The sequence below is a fragment of the Chelonia mydas genome, chromosome 17, assembly GCF_015237465.2.
Source record: "Chelonia mydas isolate rCheMyd1 chromosome 17, rCheMyd1.pri.v2, whole genome shotgun sequence".
Taxonomy (NCBI): Eukaryota; Metazoa; Chordata; order Testudines; family Cheloniidae; genus Chelonia; species Chelonia mydas.
In genome coordinates, this window is record NC_051257.2 from 20174898 (window position 1) to 20193346 (window position 18449).

The 18449-nt window shown below is 41.9% G+C and overlaps 1 protein-coding gene across 9 annotated transcripts in view; it reads left to right on the plus strand.

Annotated features, from left to right (window-relative positions):
• RFFL (ring finger and FYVE like domain containing E3 ubiquitin protein ligase) overlaps positions 1–18449 on the plus strand; it is a 51995-nt gene that overhangs the window by 16422 nt on the left and 17124 nt on the right. For 4 of the 9 annotated variants that reach the window (XM_043531421.1, XM_037880768.2, XM_043531424.1 and 1 more), the window contains one exon: positions 14553–14743. In XM_043531421.1, the coding sequence (XP_043387356.1) occupies positions 14558–14743 (186 nt within the window). In that variant the 5' untranslated portion in view covers positions 14553–14557. Of the gene's footprint in view, positions 1–2595; positions 2686–14552; positions 14744–18449 lie in introns of all 9 variants that reach the window. The other 5 variants (XM_037880766.2, XM_043531425.1, XM_043531420.1 and 2 more) reach the window with 2 other exon arrangements.

Sequence of the window (18449 nt, forward strand, 5' to 3'; positions counted from 1 at the left end):
CACAAAACTTTTCTTCAATATTACATGAATATATTGTCTCGTACTATAGAATTAGAATTTATAATCCCCATTCCATGATGAGATATCTTTGCGCTATAATGTATCTTAATTAAAACTATTTTTAGATAAAATGCTTTTTGAGGAAAAAACTTATCAAAAAATCTGATTTAAATAAAAAAAAAATCATTGATTTTTATCCACCGTGCCTACACCACAGACAGAAGGGGTTTTTCTGTGTTTGTAGGAACACCACCTCCCTGAGCAACTGTAGTTAGGTTGATGGAAGCATGCTTCCATTGACCTAGCTATGTCTACATTGGAGGTTAGGTTGGCATAACTGTACTGCACAGGAGTATGGATTTTTCACACCCATGAATGACATAGGTATGTCAACCTAATTTGTAAGTGTAAATCAGGCCTGGTCTACAAAGGTTAATTCATTTTCCAAGACCACAAAGGGTATTGGAGTTAAAGTCAGAACTAGCATGCAGGATTTCCGGTCTTCTAGTACTATGGTCTGTCTACTATACCCAGGTCTCTTACCTGTTACACACTTCTAACAAAAAGGCATATTATCCATTATCTGAAAACTCAATTTTTCCAACCGTTTTAGATGCTGTGAAGTGGACTCTGCTCTCTATGGGCTTATCTACACTACCCGCTGGATCGGCGGGCAGCGATCGATCCAGCGGGGGGTCGATTTATCGCATCTAGTATAGATGCGATAAATCGACTGCTGAGCACTCTCCTGTCGACTCCGGTACTCCACCAGAACGAGGAGCGCAAGCGGAGTTGGTGGGAGAGCGTCAGCTGTCGACTTACCACAGTGAAGACACCACAGTAAGTAGATCTAAGTACGTCGACTTCAGCTACGCTATTCACGTAGCTGAAGTTGCATATCTTAGATCAACCCTGCGCGGTAGTGTAGACAAGCCCTGTGTGTCAAGCTGAATAAGGAGGTGTTTAGTTTGCCTTTCCATTTCCCTTTCCATTTCAGAGCCAGTTTGGGTATGAATTTCAGGTTTATCTTGAATAAAACTAGTTAAGCAACAGGTTTGCTGTATTTGTAAATCACTAGTATTGTATCTACAATACTGCATCCCTCTAATTAAAACTGTGTCCAAGTAGAGTAAAAGCTCACAAACATTAGAACAAGCTGAAATCAGATTTTTATCAGAATACAGATGGACAGCAGGGCTTTAGGTTATGCTTACAGATCTACTTGAGCTTTATACTTTGATGCACAATTCTTCTGCAGTATCTTGGATTTCGACTCCTCTTTTCCAGCATCACAGTTCCGTCAAATTTGTGTGGTATAATTTTTCCTCTTCCAGTGTATAGAGTGTGAAAAGAAGCCCATTTCATGTATGACTAGCAGCATTGCTCTTTATTTTTAACTTTAAAAATGATTTTAGAAGTTGAAGCTCAATTAAAAAAAATACCACCACCAAGGCCACCTAGACTCTGCAAGGTTGTCATCCTGCTCTTGTGCAAAGTGACACCTCCCAGGGCTTTCTCTCTGGAGGCTTGGCTCCAAAGTCTGCAGTCCTTTTTGTCAGGGTGTTTCCAAGCTACCTTTTCCGATGGCAGGTAGGGAAACTCAGGCCCTCCCTCTCCTCTGGGTTCTAGTCCATGGACCATGTGGCAAGCAGCTAAGATCTGCTATTGCAGACTCCTTGCTGCCTCCCTGGGACTTCTTCCTACCTTGGCCTTCCTTCAGGCCTTTTCCCACAGCTCCTTCCTGGGCTTACTGAACAATCTGCCTGTTTCTAGGAGCTTCCTTCACTCTCTAGTAACCAGAGAGGAACTGCATAGTTTTTCCCCTCTTTTCCTGCAGCTCCTTTCTGATCTGGGCTTCCTCCCTTTATTCTCCCCACCCAGCTTCTTCCTTAGCTGGGCCCACCTGCAAGATGTAACTATGTGCCTTAATTGAATTCAGTAGCTCCAGTTAAATCTCTTAGTGCTAGTATGGGGTATATACCACATCACGGGTACATGGTTTAGGAATCCTCCTGAACTTCTATTTGATACTAAACTCTCAAATTGAAACATTTTCCACCTCTGATTCGCTAGGAGACCACATCCTGTGGTGATCCGAATGGACTTTGAGACTGGACTGTTGCAACATGTTATACTTGGATAGGAATCCACAGATACTAAAGAAACAGCGAGTGTATAATGTAGCAGAAGGCCTGCTGACAGGAAAGTTGGGTGGAGTTTGTTATGCCATTGTTGCGTTTGTGGTGCTGTCTACTGATCAAGTTTAAGGACCTGATGCTTATCTTCCAGGCCCTCGATGGGCTAGGTGTGAGCTGTTTTACAGAGCTTCTCTTCCTCTTTTCAAGATGTTTGTAATAGTTTCATTGTCCCGTAATATCAGCTGATAGAGGCTAATGGGAACTGGAGATGGAGACTTCTTGGCAACTGGTGAAGGTCTGTGGAACTCCCTTCCCAAGGAATTGAGGATGACCACAAAACTGACTGTTCAGAACTAAATGCAAGCCTCACTCCTTTCCCATATATATGTTTTACATACATAGATGCAGAGAGAGAGGACACATACTTACACTTGCATTGTTATTTTACCTTTTTTAGGATTGGGGGAGAGGAGAATAGTTGTAAAGTGAAGTTCCCAGCCATCCTGCTGACTCCAGGGCTTTCTCTTCTCTCCGTGCTGTTCTGTATGTATGTTCATATATATATATATAATTTTTTGTGGTGATGAGTGTGGAATAAATATCTAGATAGTAGGGTTATATTAATGTGAAAGGATATTCCACAGGAACAATTTGCATATCTTTAAAATATGAATAAGTGAATATTTTACGTAATATTATACGTATTTGTTCCTCAGCATAGTCTAGGGGAGAGGGGAAGGGAGACCATCATTGGTAAGGTTCTACCAATTCATGGCCATGAAAAACACGTCATGGACCGTGAAACCTGGTCGTTCATGTGCTTTTATCCTATACTATACAGATTTCATGGGGCAGACCAGTGTTTCTCAAACTGGGGGTTCTGACTCAAAAGGGAGTTGAAGGGGGGGTCATAAGGTTATTTTAGGGGGTAGTCACAGTATTGCCACCCTTACTTCTGCGCTGCCTTCAGAGCTGGGCAGCTGGAGAGCAGCAGATGTTGGCCGGGCACCCAGCTCTGAAGGCAGCGCCACCACCAGCAGCAGTGCAGAAGTAAGCGTAGCAATTCCCCCCCTACAACAACCGTACAACTTCCCTACAACTCCTTTTTTGGGTCAGGAACCCTACAATTATGACACCATGAAATTTCAGATTTAAATAGCTGAAATCATGAAATTTGCCATTTTAAAAATCCTGTGACCATGAAACTGACCAAAATGGACCATGAATTTGGTAGGGCCCTAATCATTGGAGGTGAGTGGGAGATCTTTGGGGTGGTGGTGGTGGAATGAAAGAGCTCAAAGGAGGTAAGGGGGAAAAAAAGCAAGATTGGGTGAAATAAGCCAATTTTGTTTAAAACGTCTCAGATACAGATAACGATATTCATCTTTAGTATTTTTGTATGTTTTGAGTTAACTTGCTCAAAAGAACCTCACTGACTTACAAGAATTTGGCAAATTTTCCACTTTCCAATATTTGCAGATTTCCAGGCACCCTAATAATGACTAATAGCAAGATGAGCACTTTACTTAACATTTCTCAATAAACAAAACACAACTTCAGGTCAGTAAACAGTTAGTTATTTGATTCAGATTACCCCCCCTGCCCCCCAGTTTTCCATTCTGCATTTATGCATCTTTTCTTCTGCCTTCAATCAGACAAGGCTACAATTTGGGTATTGTCCAATACCTTCTTTAATCTTTTTTTTAGACAAGATATTGCACAATAGGCAGTTCTTGCAGCTTCTCAGGTTTTCACTCTTTATTACAGAAGTTTCAGTGGGTACTAACTGCAGATATTTTTGGGAATGTGTGGCAGCCAAACATTTCAGAGATGTGATTTAAATATTAATTCCTACCTTGTTCTCTGCAGAATCCAGCATCAGCTTAAGCCTTCTATTGTATGTCATTCTCCGATAACTTAAAATTCTACTCCCTCCTAAGTGGAGGAGTGGAAAGATCTAAAATATGTCCATTGAGGCAGCATCCTGTAATGCTTCTAGTTTTTACTAATGCCTGGTCTAAGCATAGAGTTATGCTGGTTTAACCAAAGATGCAATTTTAAACCAGATTAGTTTAAATGGGTCTAACTGTGTGTGTGGATGCTCAGTAAAACTAAATGGATATAACTAGTTTTAAACTGATATAAGTGTGTCCACAAGGCATTTGCACCAGTTTAAATGGGTTTTAAATTTACATTAAACCAGTGCAACTTCTGAATGTAGATAAGCCCCACAATTTCAGTGCTTGCAGTAATCTCATTTTTGAAAAGGAAATCAGTAAGGACACATTAAAAATCACACATGCATTGAAAAAAACCTCTCTTACTACAAACACATTATATAATTAAAAGTGAAAAATTTTAAAGTGAATAACATAGCTGAAGTCGATGTACTTAGATCTACTTACTGCGGGGTCCACGCTACGCGATATCGACTGGAGATGCTCTCCTGTCGACTCCCCATGTGCTTCTTGTTCAGGTGGAGGACAGGAGTCAATGGGAGAGCAATCTGCTGTTGATTTAGCAAGTCTTCACTAGACCCTCTAAATCGACCGCTGATGCATCCATCGCCGCACGTGGATCCCCCATAAGCGTAGACAAGCCCTGAGACTGCCAGATTTTTTGACATGGACTGTATAATCCTATATCTCTCAAAAGATTCTAGCACACTGTTGGTGCTGTGTTTAAAATACTAATGGCTTTGCTTTCCTGGCAAGCCCTCTAGTAACACAAAAAACAAGTTATAAATACTTCTCTAATAAAGTTAAATTCAAACTTTAAAGTACCGCGGAAAATAGTCTCATCTCTTACTCCCCAGTACTGAAGGAAACTGTTTTGTCAAATTTCATACCCTATCAGAATAAAAAAAGTCATTTTTTTTTTCAACCTGGCCTTTAAAAACATAGCAGCCAACTACCCCAAACCCCAAGTTATGAAGCACTAATTTCTGGTGTATGTACATAACCGTATGATTGATAAATATTGGAAGACTTAAGACTTACTCCTACTCCCATCTACTTCAGTGGGAGCAGTAGTAGACCTTTAGCTTCTCATTGCTGTATTCACTCTGAAGTATAACTTTATTCTGTCTACAAAAGTCCTTCTGTAACATGGCCTTTCTTACAACTGTTGTTTGCAAACACATACTGAATGTACAATATACAGACCTTGGTGTAACTTAAATCAGTTTATGTCTCGGGAAACAGTTTCAAGTGGAGCATTTTTTTATGTTCCAGTAGTACTTAGGAAATTCCCACGTTCTCAGGATTTGTTTTTCTAAAATTGTACACTCTAATTTTCTAGGCTTTTAACTCTTCTGTCTCTGTAAAACATTTGGTTTCAGGCATTTTACATTCCTTGGTTTTCACAATTTTCTTCCGACAAGACAACCTTTTTATTAGTCTTCTATAAGATAGTACTTACTTACATAATCTAAAACAGTTATGTCTCATACTGTTACATTTATTTGTAATTATTTGTGTGTGTGTTACTTTTTCAGCTGACACATCCACCAAGGTCAAGTAAATCTGGTGGTATAATATGCCAAAGGCAAGCAATTAATAACTGTTTCCATTAATTTTAAATATGATCACCTTCTTGAATATAGAGTTGTTGTATCACTGTGAATAATACCGTGGCACCAGGCATTTAGTGGGAGTTGTTATGTTAGCTAGGTAGCGCATCCCAGGGGGAATCTAGCCCTTGTAGTCTTCAATGGGGGTACTTTTACTTTCTGCAGCAAAACTAAATTAGAATGAACTGTGCTCCGTACTTTCCTCTCAGACTATAACAGCTCATTAAAATAAAAGGGACCAGGAATCCTTGTGCCACATTGATAGAATCATCATTGCTGTTATGACTTCTCTTCTGTCTCATGGAAGGCTGCTTTAGGTACGATCAGCAAGTCCATTGTTGCTGGTGCTTCAGTGACGGCACAGCGTCTAGTATATGTCAGTCATTTTGAGCTGTGGTTTACAGAAGTTCAAATTCCTAGGAAAGAGTTCTGTTAGTAAGGCAAACCTGGGTTTTCCCCCTCCCCGATTTTTTTAATTTTGACATTTGTGAAGAATTGAGTGAATTTACATGCACCAAGTGAACAACATAAATCCAGTCAAGCCGTCGTCTGATAAACTAGATGTGAAAATGAATTGATAAAACAATGCTTCATCCGACAGTTGAAAACCTAACAGTATTTTAAGTAATCACAGCTGAAACTTATCTGTTAGCAATCTGTTTGCAAAAGCACCCCACCACCCCTATGGCCACACAACAACATCACAGTGAGGGAATAAGGCTTACCTGGTGTTACAATCCAACACTGCAATACTAAAATTGGGGTGAAAATTAACGTACAGTATACATGAAGGGCTATTTGCTGTATTGTGTATTATGTAAAGCAGAAATCACTGAGTAGACTTTGCACTCTGATTTTATTATCAGCTCTGAGTCATTGTACTGTGTAAACTTTAGTCCATTGCTGAAGTAATATTTGCCAAAGATATGTCACAAGTTTTGCCAGTTACTCAGCTGGAAAGCTGATGACTGTTTCTCATGTGGTGCAGTTATCTGAAAGCGATCTCCGCATTCTTCTTTGTACAGAGAACTTAATGGGAGCTAACTCACAGCTTGGACATGTTTTGAAATTTAAAAATACTATATTCTTTATGCCAACTCCATGTACTCTTCGTCCTTTAACCAATGCTTTTCTTTCCTTACTTTTGTACTGCTGCTCAGGCGTTTATCTGTATCAGCAAAACTTGTAAGTTTAGACAAGCTCAGAGAGAAGATACCTGCTACTGTGGGGCTTTTAAAAGTGATAGACAAAAGAGATAAGATCTAATGGCTGGAAGTAAAAATAAGCAAAATTTAAACTGGAAGTAAGATGCATATTTTGAACAGAGAGGGCAATTAATGACTGAACAGATTACCAATGGATCTGGTAAATTCTCCATCACTTGGAGTCAAAACTGGATGTCTCTGTAAAAAGTATATGTTAGTTCAACCAGAAGTTGGTTGAGCTTCATGCAGGAATCATTGAATTAAGTTCTGTTTGTGTTATGCAGAAGGTCAGGCAGGAGGTCATAATGGTAGCTTCTGGCCTGGAAATCTATGAAAAAGCATAGGTAACTGGATTCTGAATTTAGTTACCATACACACAAAATAAGATGAAACCTGAACCTTATCTTTGAACTATTCTGCTGCCAGCTGGTCTGTTTGTCAATGTCTCAGCAAGGACAAATGTTCTTCACTTCCATTCTTTCCTTTTTTTCTAGTTCACTGTGGTTTGGTGAGGCTAGGTGGTGTTGTCTTCATTAGCAAGTTATATATTACTTTATCACTTAGTCCAAACACCAGTACAAATAGATTTACATTTTTTTCATAGATTCATAGATATTAAGGTCAGACAGGACCATTATGATCATCTAGTCTGACCTCCTGCACAACGCAGGCCACCGAATCTCACCCACCGACTCCTGCAATAAACCTCTCACCTATGTCTGAGCTATTGAAGTCCTCAAATTATGGTTTAAAGACTTCAAGGTGCAGAGAATCCTCCAGCAAGTGACCCGTGCCCCATGCTGCAGAGGAAGGCGAAAAACCCCCAGGGCCTATTCCAATCTGCCCGGGAGGGAAATTCCTTCCTGACCCCAAATGTGGTGATCAGCTGAACCCTGAGCACGTGGGCAAGATTCACCAGCCAGATACCCAGGAAAGAATGCTCTGTAGTAACTCAGATCCTACCCCCATCTCACATTCCATCACAGGCCATTGGGCCTATTTACCATGAATAGTTAAAGATCAATTATTGCCAAAATCATGTTATCCCATCATACCTTCTCCTCCATAAACTTATCGAGTTTAATCTTGAAGCCAGATAGGTCTTTTGCCCCCACTGCTTCCCTTGGAAGGCTGTTCCAGAACTTCACTCCTCTGATGGTTAGAAACCTTCGTCTAATTTCAAGTCTAAACTTCCTGATGGCCAGTTTATATCCATTTGTTCTTGTGTCCACATTGGTACTGAGCTTAAATAATTCCTCTCCCTCTCTGGTATTTATCCCTATTTCAAGGTTGCAGTATGTTTGACTAGCTTCATTTATTCCTTTTTGCCACATAAACAATCTTTCATTTCCTTCTAATTTGTATGTCTGTATTTCAAAGATTTTTTTCACCTTTTTCATAAGAACCCTTTGAATTTGTCTAAGTTGTGAAAAGAAAAGGAGTACTTGTGGCACCTTAGAGACTAACCAGTTTATTTGAGCATAAGCTTTTGTGAGCTACAGCATCCGATGAAGTGAGCTGTAGCTCACAAAAGCTTATGCTCAAATAAATTGGTTAGTCTCTAAGGTGCCACAAGTACTCCTTTTCTTTTTGCGAATACAGACTAACACGGCTGCTACTCTGAAACCTGTCTAAGTTGTGAGTGATTTAAATTGGATATGCACAAATATTGTGCATAAAACTAATTTGTCCAGAAGATTAAGTTTAACATCTTGGAATCTTTACCTATCTCTCTTTCTGTCTGAGAGCATACCCTCTTTTGGAGCGGTTTTTGTTAGCGTGTTAATGAAAACTTCACGCTATGGGTTTACTCTGTTCCACGCCAGAGTACAGTCTGGAATATTAAAGTTTATAGAAAAATCCATCATTCTGACCATTGGAAGAACAGGTTGATTTCATATTGAGTGGCAAGATACTGTACCTACTGTCCTAGCCAATTCGTTCCTTTTCTCTCGAACTTCCTGCTCAGAGCTGCTGTTGTCGTTTCAATTTATAAATCAAAACTGAAGGTTCATTCATTTTCCTTTGCAAAGAATATTCATTATCACACTAATGTTTAGAAGCTAAGTGACTTGAGATATCTTGGCAGGCAAAGGCAAGATAAAAGCATTTCTTGGCCAGCTATCAAGAGGTTACATACTACTGACCCTATATTCTAAAACCGCTGCTAAAATATCCACTTCTGCTAGCTAAAATTAACTGAATATAACCTTATGAGTTTTCTGCACATTGTAAGGGTATTGATCTGAATTCTGAACCACATAGTCTACTAAAATGGAAACCTTAATGTGAAGCAGATCTACTTTGAACAATGTCTATGGGAGCATCATAGAATCACAGAAATGTAGGGCTGGAAGAGATCTCAAGAGGTCATCAAGACCAGCCCCCTATGCTGAGGCAAGACCAAGTAAATCTAAACCATCCCTGACAGGTTTTGTCCAACTCGTTCTTAAAAAAATCTCCAACGATGAGGATTCCACAACCTCCCTTGGAAGCTTATTCCGGAGTTTAACTACCCTTAGAGTTAGAAAACTTTTCCTACTATCTAACCGAATTGTCCCTTGCCACAGATTAAGCCCATTACTTCTTGCCCTACGTTCAGTGGACATGGAGAACAGGTGATTGCTGTCCGTTTTATAACCGTCCTTAATATATTTGGAGACTGTTATCAGCCTTCAGTCTTCTTTTCTCAAGACTCAACATACCCAGTTTTTTTAACCTTTTCTCACAGGTCATGTTGTTTTTGTTGCTCTCCTCTGGGCTTGGACCAGTTTATCCGCATCTTTCCTAAAATGTGGCATCCAGAATTGCGTAAGAATCAGCTAAGAGCATCGGTACTCTGGCAGCTCCGTACTATTTGCTGGGGTTTACATCTGGCCTGCTAAAGCTTCAGAAGCTGTTTTAATATAGAGTAACTCCTCGCTTAATGTTGTAGTTATGTTCCTGAAAAATGCGACTTTAAGTGAAACGATGTTAAGTGAATCCAATTTCCCCATAAGAATGAATGTAAATAGGGGTTAGGTTCCAGGGAATTTTTTTCGCCAGACAAAAGACTAAATTTTATTTTATTTATATAAAGCAAACAGTCTCTCTCTCTCTCTCTCTCTCTCTCTCTCTCTCTCTCTCTCTCTCTCTGTATATATACATACACACACAGTATAAGTTTTAAACAAACCATTTAATACTGTACACAGTGATGATGATTGTGAAGCTTGGTTGAGGTGGTGAAGTCAGAGGGTGGAAGAGGGTGGGATAGTTCCCAGGGAATGCCTTAGTGTTAAATGATGAACTAGCACATGGCTGAGCACTCAAGGGTTAACACGTTGTTAATGTAGCCTCACACTCTACAAGGCAGCACAAGTGGAGGGAGAGGAGACAGCATGACAGAGACACACCGTGTGTGTGTGTGTGTGTGTGTGTGTGTGTGTGAGAGAGAGAGATGAGCATTGCCCCTTTTAGTACACTGACACCCTCCCCACCCCGCCCACAGCAAGCAGGAGGCTTCCGGGAGCAGCTCCAAGGCAGAGGGCAGGAGCAGCACATGATAATGGTGGGAGGGACAGCTGAACTGCCGAAGTGGCTGCCGCACAGGGAACTTAAGGGAGCGGGGAGCTGATGGCGGGGGCTGCCGGTCCACCCTGGTGCCAAGCCACCACCAGCTAGCTGCAACGGGCTGCTCTTTCTGCAAGCAGTGGACAAAGCAGACGGCTGCCAAACAACGTTATAAGGGAGCATTGCGCACCTTTAAACGAGCATGTTCTCTAATTGATCAGCACCGAAACAACGTTAACCGGGACAACTTTAAGTGAGGAGTTACTGTAGTCTCATCTCTTCTCCCCTTGGAGTTTGACAGGCAGGTTCCTGAAGATGATTTTCAAATACTGCATTTTTGCTGATAGTTTTGTCCTTTGATGTCCTTTGCAGGAAAGAGAAATCTCTTCCCTCCCCAACCTGCGTCCTTTGAGGGCAGCCCCTCTCCTTCTTTAACACAAGAATTTTTCTTGCTTATCATACTCTTGGGTCGCTACTACTAGGGTATTTGTGCATCTCCCTAATTGCAGCAAATTCTATTTCTTGTGGTAAATTAGCAGCAAAATTAAACTTTTGTGCTTTCTTATAATCTTACTGTTGTTGATGGAAACCCATAACCAATGATCACTATTTGTGGTGTTACATTAATGGTTGTCATTTGTTCTGCAGTACTCTTACTCATTTCTCTTTAACCTGGGAAGTAGCTTCTTAAGAACCTTACAGTTCAGTGAACTAAAGTAACTGTTAACTTTTTCATATATAGAAGCTAACTTTTCAGACTTTATCAGCTAAGCAGGTTTAAGGATCTTCTGAAACCACATCCGAGTCTTATTGTCAACCTTCTGATAACTCTAGAACAAAATGTAGGCTTAATAACATTGAGCTCAGTCTTTGTTTCTTCTGGTTTGCTCATTCCTTCTTTGCAATATCTGAACTGGTGCAAAGTTTGAGTGAGTTGGCCTATCTTTTTAAGAAAAATAAATCAGGACAAACCGTAGACATTTGTATATGCTGCTACTGTGGGTGGCCTCAAGTTCACAGGAGTCCTTATGGGCTTAATGTGGATGTAGTTTTTTAATCTCTTGTGGAGGCTATGAATGCTTCTTTCAGTGTTCACAGGGTTCATATCTTGGGTCTGTAAACCGTAGGATCAAATTAAGACTCTCAAAACAGCTGAGTCATTCCTTAAAATAGCAAAATTGCAAAAATGTTGAATTTCCAAAATACGTAACTTCTAACTGAAATTTAATGCTCTGAAATTAGAGTTCAGAAAAAAGCATAGGTAAGTTCTGACATGTATTTTATTTATAGTCTGTGCATTTATAGCCATTACCACTGGATACTGTGGTTTCAGTTTAAGGCTAATACACATGATGAAGCTAAATACAGTCTGTATTATGACTTTGTACTATGGACTGCTTCTGTTCGACTGTATTCCTTGAACACGAGGTGTGTTTTCTTACTTTGGAACAAGTACCATGACCATATAATATAGAATGCTGGACTAACTACAGCTCCTCCACTAACATACTGGGACCTCAGACCTTACACCATGTCAATAACCATTTGTCCTGCTTTTTGTTGGTCATTAAACTTGTTTATAATTTGACATAAAAACTGTTTAAGGTTAAAAACCTTCTGGCACCAGGTTTTATACATACAGTTGTAAACCAGTCTGTATTGTTTATTAGCCTAAATGACCAGGTTATTTTTCAGTATGGTAGTTATCCCCAAATATTTGTTATATGGGATATACCGCCCCTACCCTCCGTTTCCCATGGTACATTCCTATTTAAAAATGTCTGGGCAAAAATAAAGCAGACTAGCCCCCTCAGCATATTTCAGAACAGCTTCAAATGGTATAGAAGTAAAGTCCGTGCACCTACACAAATAGATTATTTCCGTGGAAGTTAGAAAGAACAGGCTGTCAGCACGAGGTGATGTATGTAGACATAAGCATAAGAGACTAATTCAGTTAATCTGAAAATTTAAAAATCGCATACATTTGCTTTTTCATCTAAGGTGAGACGTCTAATTGCTGCTCTAAGTGTATAATTCACAGCATGACACACTGTATGAACTGTTTCTCCTGTATCAAGACTCTTGTTTTCTATTTGAACATTAAAATTTGCTGAACCTGCAAGCTTATGTTGTCATGCTCAGGCATGTGTCCACTATAGCGACAGTGGTAACTTTGATAGACCAGATTCACCTACACTTTGAAAGGATTAAAGAGTCCAGTAAATCTGCAGATTATTGGAACTGCACCAAACTTCAAAAGCCTCCTTGTTTAAGTACATCAGCCCAACAGGGCTGATTGTGTAAAACGTTCAAATACTATGTTAGCACCTCATGCCAAACACTCCTCAGAGCTTCTATTGATTCACCAATTTCCAAAGTATGGTTTAATCATGTCATAAAATGTTATGTAGTGAACATGCACAAACAGCCTAGCTAAGAAAAAAAGTTGACTCCAGGGGTTTGGAAAATCGAGGAAAATTGAACTGGCAGATACCAACGTTGACAGAAGCTGGGAGATTTGAGGGGGGAATCAGGGGTGTGGAGTGGCTGCGAGGGGAGCTACTGAGAGTTGGCAGGGAGCAGCAGGGAAGGGGTGTCCTGGCAGTTCCTACTGCCATTCCTTGGTGCCCAATGCCATGTGTTCCCTCTTTCCGTTGGCAGCTGGCACAGTGATGCCTCCTTGTCCCTGATCCCAATGGCTGGCACGTGTGCTCCTGCCCCTCCCTCAGGCCAGGTGCCTGTGCCAGGACCTGTGGTGGCTGGAAGGCGTGGAGAGGAGAGCAATCCTACCTGCTCCTTGGCAGTTGGCCTAATCTGCTCTGATCTCTCCTCCAGCTTCCGTGTTTGCCTCCACCAGATATTGGGCAGAAGTATACCTGAGCCCCCCAGTATTTCCATTGTGGGGGTGCTAGCCCCCTGCTCTGCCCCCTGCTTTCCTGGTTCTGCTGCCTCTGGACAGAATAGACTGAAAGATTTAAAAGAAGCGTAAAAGTATCTATCTGTTAACTATAACATGAATGCAGCAAATACAGGGTGGGAAGCAGAGTGTATTCCTCATGCTAGTGACTGATGACACCTAGCACATGGTCTGAGTGCCCAGAGGAATGTTTTCAGGCCTATGTGCTTAGTAGATTACAAATAAGTATGGAAGTGTTATTGCAGAAATGGTTTTGCTCCAAAAATACTGAGAGGAAGCATTCCCCCTCCTCTCTTTGCTCTCCCCCTCTGTTTCCACACTGTTTCCTCAAGGAGTCTAGGTAGGGGTACATCTCTTACCACTAGGGCCCAAGCAAATAGATACGTAGAGACATTCCTAATTTCTTACCAGTTAGCTCCCCTGTATTCAACTGTGTTTCTAAATAAGTTAGCAGCAGTTAACACTGATTCCTTGTCTGGAAGCTTACTGAGTGCAGGACGCAAATTAGGGTAGCTGTCTGCTTCCATTTCAGCTGAGTCCAGCTGAGTTCATGGGCCACCAACACGGCCTGTTCTTGTCTGTTTACAGGCCTGCAGCTGTAGCTTTATATGTGGAGCCAGGCTGTCGAGAAAAACCAGCTAGGGTCTCGCTGTTAATCTTACACAAGCACCATGTGAGAGAGAACACGAGTCTCTAATATCTTTCTGAGGGAGACATTCACCAGTGCCTCTAACCTTTCCCTTACTCCCTACTGCAAAGTAACTGAAAACTGCCTCACTTGGGTGGAGCTCCATAGTGTCACACAAACGACTGTTCTGCGATCATAGAGTTCTGAACAATGCCCATGCACAGCAGAGTGGAATTTAAACATAGTCTTCCTCCTGCCCTAACGAGAGTCTCCGATAAATGTCAGTAAAGTCCATTCTGAAACTCTGCCCGTACATTTTCATTAGGGGTTTAGAGCATGTTGTGTGTCGCAGATATGTAAGTTTTTGGCATACGCCTGCAGTTGGTAAGAGAAAAGATCCAGTCCCCTTGCTACTTGCTGTCAAGTAGCTTAGTTAGTGAAGGAAGCATAAACATTTCAGTTCGTGCCCGGCCCTCACTTTGGTAGCAAATATGTGGCTTCCAGTACGTTATTTAACTTGTGTTTTTTCTCACCCTTTTAGTTACTATGTGGGCAACCTGTTGTAACTGGTTTTGTCTGGATGGACAACCTGAGGAGATGCAGCAGCGGCCGCAGCAGGGTGCCAGACCCCAGGCGTATTCCAACCCAGGTTACAGCTCCTACCCTTCTCCTACAGGTTCTGAACAGAACTGCAAGGCATGTGGGATGCACTTTGAAAATTCCTCCAGGAAGGTAAGGGGTGAATTTAGCCACTGATTTGGGCACCCATTTGGTTTGACTGACATACACAATCTGACTCCCAGATCATTTATTTACAGAGTCACTTTCAAGAGCCTGCAAAACACACAACCAAAGGAGGCCCTTGATTTAGGGACATAACGTATAGCAGAAGACAACTTGCCTTGCTTCTTTATTTCCTAGTTGCTTTCACAATTAGCTGGCACAAATGAAAATAACCAACAGTTCTTGTTAGTGCACAGTAGTCATGGCTGTACTGGATGCTTTATTAAAGGACAGCAAGCTACTTATAATCAGTTAAAGGGATACCACTTTAAAAATATGTTGCCTACTGTTATTGCAATGACCACCTAGGGTTACTGAGCTTATTTGTAGATTGTTCGGGCATTTGACAGCAATTCATGTTCTAGTCTGTTTTTCCTGGTCGTCTTGTGGGTCTTTACACAGTAATAGGGGAGAAGAGAAAACATTTTAAAAACTGGAAAATGTCATTCCAAAACCTCAACAATTAGGCAGGTGTAGTACCTGAAATCATAACTAAGTTATTTTCAAATTGACTCTTTAAAACTCTTTAAAACATTTAGTCCTCAGCTAAAAAGCCATCACTGTTTATAGGGAGTGAATTGCCAGTTTAGCGTTCATCCCTGAATTTCTGCACTTCTTTTTGTGACAACAATCTTTTTTTGTTTTGTTTTACTTGTTACCCCGTTTTGTGTACTAGATCCTTGTGCATTGCAGCTGCCAAAACTATTAGTGTCACAAGATTCAAAATTAATCAGCAGCCTCTGGCCAGGGAAATGATTTAAATGGGGAAGTTTCCAGAGTGCTTCCTGAAAGTCTTTAGGAGCTGGTTAGAATCCACACTCCATGACACAGCCAGTATTTGATCTGTACCATGTTCTCAGAGTTAGGGTGATGAATAAAGAATGGAGGCATTTGATCTGGATAAATTAAACTTTTAAAAAGCTCTATTTTAAGGTACTGCTTCATGACATAGTCTTCAAAAAGAGCTATAAAACCTACAATCAACTCGGCAACTGCTAAGGAGTCATATTTGTTTTGGCTTTACCCCTTTTCAGGCATTGGAAACTTTGGACTGGGAAATTCATCGAATTTGACTTTGCATTTTTAGCCACGTTTGGATGCTCACATGTTTCTGGGAGAAGATAACTCTTGATAAAGCTGCTTTACCTGTCTGCCCGTAGAGACAACATGGATATGTCTGTTTTTGGTATTGTTATATTATGAGAATCTTACATTGCTTAAGAAACTATTCTAAGGATTAAAATTTTGGAAATAAATTTTTTTTGTAAGCAGGGTTCAGGCATATATGTGTACTCAGAACTCTGTTCGGAAAGTAGGCAGTTCATCTGTGTATTGTACTATATATCACTGCACTAGGCATCCTCTAAATATGTCCCTAGTAAGAGAGCATCTCTCTCTCTACAGAATACATGGCAAAAGAATTATTGAGAATCAAACTTTGACTCTTTCCCACAACAGGGAATAAAAGGTGAGGAATAGGTAATTTTTGTCAGCACAGTGAAAGATATGAATGAGATAGGCAGCCATAGTTCCAAGGGTGGTACATTATTGGTGGTAATAAAGACTTTATTTCTTTGCAAAAATCTAATCCATGAACAATGGAACCCTGATTTTTTTAAATGTGTATTTTAATAGAATCCATCCTGAAATTGATGGCCTACTACTTGAGTCATCAATAGCATCCCACAGAGTTGGTGGCCAGTTCACTGAAGGTAGAATTGTTTACTGATTCACACTTCTTGAGTTACTTATTCTCTACAATGAGACTTTGGACTACCCACTTGCTCCATAATTTATTCAGATTTGTGCTTCTAAATAAAACCAACAAGTGTATGTAGTGTCATGAAGATAATATTTTACTCATTTGTTTACCAAGATGTCATTAATGTTGTCCGGTCTAAGGTGATACGACTTCAGGCCACCATCAGGGAAATGAATTAAAGGATATATTAGAATCTGATTCTGCTGCAACAGGATCACAGAAAAAAACCGGTTACTCACCTTTGTAACTGTTGTTCTTCGAGATGTGTTGCTCGTATCCATTCCAATTAGGTGTGTGCGCACCATGTGCACGGCCGTCGGAGAATATTTTACCCTAGCAACACCCGGTGGGTTGGCTGTGGAGCCCCCTGGAGTGGCGCCTTCATGGCGCTTGATATATACCCCAGCTGACCCAGCGCCCCCTCAGTTGATTCTTGCCGGCTACTCCGACAGAGGGGAAGGGGGGGCGGGTTTGGAATGGATATGAGCAACACATCTCAAAGAACAACAGTTACAAAGGTGAGCAACTGTTTCTTCTTCTTCCAGTGCTTGCTCATATCCATTCCAATTAGGTGACTCCCAAGCCTTACCTAGGCAGTGGGGTCGGATTGAAGCAATGTGGATTGTAGGACTGCTCTACCAAATGCTGCGTCATCTCTGGTGTGCCGGATGATGGCATAGTGCGAAGCAAAAGTGTGTACCGAGGACCAAGTCGTGGCTCTGCAGATCTCCTGGATTGGCACCTGGGCCAGGAATGCTGCCGCCGAAGCCTGGGCCCTTGTGGAGTGAGCAGTGAGGGGCGGGGTTGGTACGCCGGTCAGATCGTAGCAAGCGTGGATGAAGGACGTGGTCCATGAAGAGATCCACTGAAAGGAGACTGGGAGGCCTTTCATCTGGTCCGCCACTGCAACGAAGAGCTGGGTCGTGTTCTGGAACGGCTTCGAATGCTCAGTGTAGAAAGCAAGGGCCCTACTAACATTGAGAGAGTGCAGCTGCTGTTCCTGGTGACTGGCGTGTGGTTTTGGATAAAAAACCGGAAGAAAAATGTCCTGGCTGATATGGAAGGCCGATACAACCTGGGGAAGAAAGGCCGGGTGAGGCCGAAGCTGTACCTTATCTTTATGGAAGATTGTGTAAGATTGTTCTGAGGTAAGGGCTCTCAGCTTGGAAACATGCTGCGCCGACGTGATAGCAACCAGGAAAGCCATTTTCCAGAAGAGGTAGAGGGGGGAGCAGGTGGCCAGCGGCTCAAACGGGGGCCCCATGAGTCTGGAGAGGACCAGATTAAGGTCCCATATGGGGACTGGCTGTCAAACTTGTGGAAAGAGATGGTCCAGGCCCTTGAGGAACCTGCCAACTTCGCCATGGGATTGGCGAAGACCGAGTGGCCATTCGCACCCGGGTGAAAAGCCGAGATGGCCGCAAGGTGAACTCTGACAGACGATGCTGCCAGGCCCTGCTGCTTTGGGTCCAGGAGATACTCCAAAATGAGAGGCACGGACATCTGGAGAGGGGGCATGTTGCGCTGAGTGCACCAGCATGAAAACCGCTTCCACTTAGCCGTATACGTGGCCTGAGTGGAGGGCTTCCTGCTGCCCATCAGTACTTGCTGTACAGGTTCCGAACAGAGACGTTCTGAAGGGTTCAGCCACGCAGCATCCATGCCATGAGGTGGAGAGATCGCAGGTCGGGATGGCAGAGGTGACCGTGATCCGGAGTAATCAGGTCGGGAAGAGGCGGCGATGGGACTGGAGCGTCCACAGAGAGCTCCAATAGCAGTGTACCAGTGCTGCCTTGGCCACGCCGGAGCCTCCAGAATCACTCGCGCCCTGTCCCTGCGAACCTTGAGCAGGGCCCTGTGCACAAGGGGGAATGGGGGAAAGGCGTAAAACAA